Source organism: Arachis ipaensis, chromosome B01, assembly GCF_000816755.2.
Source record: "Arachis ipaensis cultivar K30076 chromosome B01, Araip1.1, whole genome shotgun sequence".
Lineage (NCBI taxonomy): Eukaryota > Viridiplantae > Streptophyta > Magnoliopsida > Fabales > Fabaceae > Arachis > Arachis ipaensis.
The window spans coordinates 128,682,230-128,684,958 of record NC_029785.2 but is presented as its reverse complement, the minus strand read 5'-3'; the positions used below and the strand labels follow the sequence as shown (position 1 = coordinate 128,684,958).

At 36.6% G+C, this 2,729-nt stretch overlaps 1 protein-coding gene across 1 annotated transcript; it reads left to right on the top strand.

Moving 5' to 3' along the window:
• On the top strand, window positions 762-2,549 carry LOC107637918 (scopoletin glucosyltransferase). The gene has a single exon (XM_016341165.2). It carries the CDS (start codon window positions 993-995, stop codon window positions 2,454-2,456), a length of 1,464 nt encoding a protein of 487 aa, XP_016196651.1. The 5' UTR covers window positions 762-992; the 3' UTR covers window positions 2,457-2,549.

Below are 2,729 nucleotides of genomic sequence, written 5' to 3'. Positions count from 1 at the left end.
ACTTTATGATTAATTTTTTTATTTAATTTATCTTTTTTAGTGAGATTAATAATTCTTAAGAGAAAAAAAAATAAAGGGTATAATTGATAATAAAAATATTTCTTAACTAATAGTATAACGTAAAAATTAATGCATAATCTATAACTTTTAGTGAGAATTTTGAGAATTTTATCTGTATTTTGAGATAAACAAAAATAGTCAAACAAAAATTCTTCAAAAAATTTGAATGTGATTCTTATAATTAAAAGTTTAAAACGTTGCTCCAAACTCACTCTAGAAAGTTAGTGTTTAATAGATAGATCTTAAGAGAAAAAAAAATAAAGGGTAAAATTGATAATAAAAATATTTCTTAACTAATAGTATAACGTAAAAATTAATGCATAATCTATAACTTTTAACTTTATAAGTGAGAATTTTATCTGTATTTTGAGATAAACAAAAATAGTCAAACAAAAATTCTTCAAAAAATTTGAATGTGATTCTTATAATTAAAAGTTTAAAACGTTGCTCCAAACTCACTCTAGAAAGTTAGTGTTTAGTCAAATTTATAGATAGATATGTTTTGAAAAATGCTATTTATACACTAAAATCAGCCACAAATACATTTATTTATACACTAAAATTAACTACTAAAATTAGTCACTAACATATTTGTGTATAAATATATATATGGTTTAATTTATTTTTAATATATATTTATATTTTAACATATATTTTATATTGATAACTAATTTTAGTGACTAATTTTAGTGTACACTTAGCATAACCCATATATATTTTTTTTATGGTGGTGGCAACTAGGAAGTCATAGCATCTGCCGTCCCCATTTTATCATTATCCATACAAACACAGATACAAATACAAAAGCAAATCCTCTACTTGCAAATCACCAATAGCAGGCAAAATCTGCTAATTAAAATACTTAGCGCTCTTCTAATAACTATAAAGACGCTTTATAATTTATCTTCTAATAACTACATCAGTTCTTAGAAATGGGGTCCGTTAACTTTATTAACGAAGAACGGCCACTCAAAATTTACTTCATTCCATACTTAGCATCTGGCCACCTGATCCCTCAATCCGACATAGCAAGATTATTCGCCTCACGTGGCCACCACGTGACAGTTCTCACCACTCCCTCCAACGCCCAACTCTTCCTTAAATCAAATCCCTACCGCCACCACAACTACCGGGTTCAAACCTTCCAATTCCCCTCCGATCAAGTAGGCCTTCCCGCAGGCATCGAAAACCTCGCCGGTATCACAACCGTGGACGACTCCTACAAACTCTATTATGGAACCATGCTTCTCCAAGAACCCCTCACCAACTTCATCGAGCAGGACCCGCCAGACTGCATCGTGGGCGATTTTCTATACCCGTGGCTCCATGACCTCGCCATTAAGCTCAGAATCCCGAGGTTCGCCTTCAACGGTTTCTCTCTCTTCACCATCTGCGCCATGGAGTCCCTCAGATTACACCGTATGCAACCTACCGGCCCTTACCTCATTCCAGATCTTCCTCACAAAATCACCATGAACGCAGTACCGCCCAAGTTTCCCAAAGATTTCCTCGAAGTCCTGTTGGAGACGGAGGCTAAAAGCGATGGACTTCTTGTCAACAACTTCTTAGAGCTTGACGGAGAAGAGTACGTCCAATACTACAAGAAAATCACAGGTCACAAAGCTTGGCATCTTGGTCCTGCATGTCTTGTTCGCAGAACCTCTGAGGAGAAAGCAGAGAGGGGCCCTGAAAAGAGCGTGTTGAATGTTGAAGATTGTCTGAGTTGGCTCGACTCGAGAGGAGCCAACTCAGTAGTCTACGTCAGCTTTGGAACCGTTTGCCATTTTCCGGATAATCAACTGTACGAGATAGCGTGCGGCGTGGAAGCGTCGGGTTGCGAGTTCATATGGGTGGTGCCGGAGAAGAAGGGGAAGGAGAGTGAGAGCGAGGAGGAGAAGGAGAAGTGGCTGCCGAAGGGGTTCGAAGAGAGGAACAAGAAGAAGGGTATAATTATAAGAGGGTGGGCCCCGCAGGTTTTGATATTGGGGCACTCCGCCGTGGGTGCCATGCTAACGCACTGTGGGTGGAACTCGACGTCAGAGGCTGTAAGCGCAGGGGTTCCAATGATAACATGGCCGTTGCACAGTGATCAGTTCTACAATGAGAAGCTGATAAGTGAGGTACGAGGAATTGGGGTGGAGATTGGTGTAGATGAGTGGGGCGTTTATTGTTACGGTCAGAAGGAGAAGGTGGTAGGGAGAGTAGAAATAGAGAAGGGTGTGAGGAGGTTGATGGACGGTGGAGATGAAGCCGAGCAAATCAGACGGCGTGTTCAAGAGTTCAAGAAGAAAGCTAGAGAAGCTGTCCAGGAAGGTGGGTCATCTTACAATAATTTAACGTCTCTTATTCATGAAATAAAAAGGTTAAGAGACTCTAAGCTACACGAATTTGAGTAAAGTGATTTCATTTTCATAGATTGCAACGTGGTGCTTATATTGGTAAGAGTTAATGAATGTTTCCAAACCAATAAAGGTATAGTGTGTATGAATTAAAGTTTGTAAACAAAATTTGTATAAAATTGATTTCCACTAGGAGGTAATAATATGATTTATGTTTGGTAAATTTTATATTAAAATATATTATAATAAATTAAATATTATTTGAATTATATTATTTTATAATTTTATTTTAAATATTTAAATAAATTTTAATATTATTTTTCTAATACT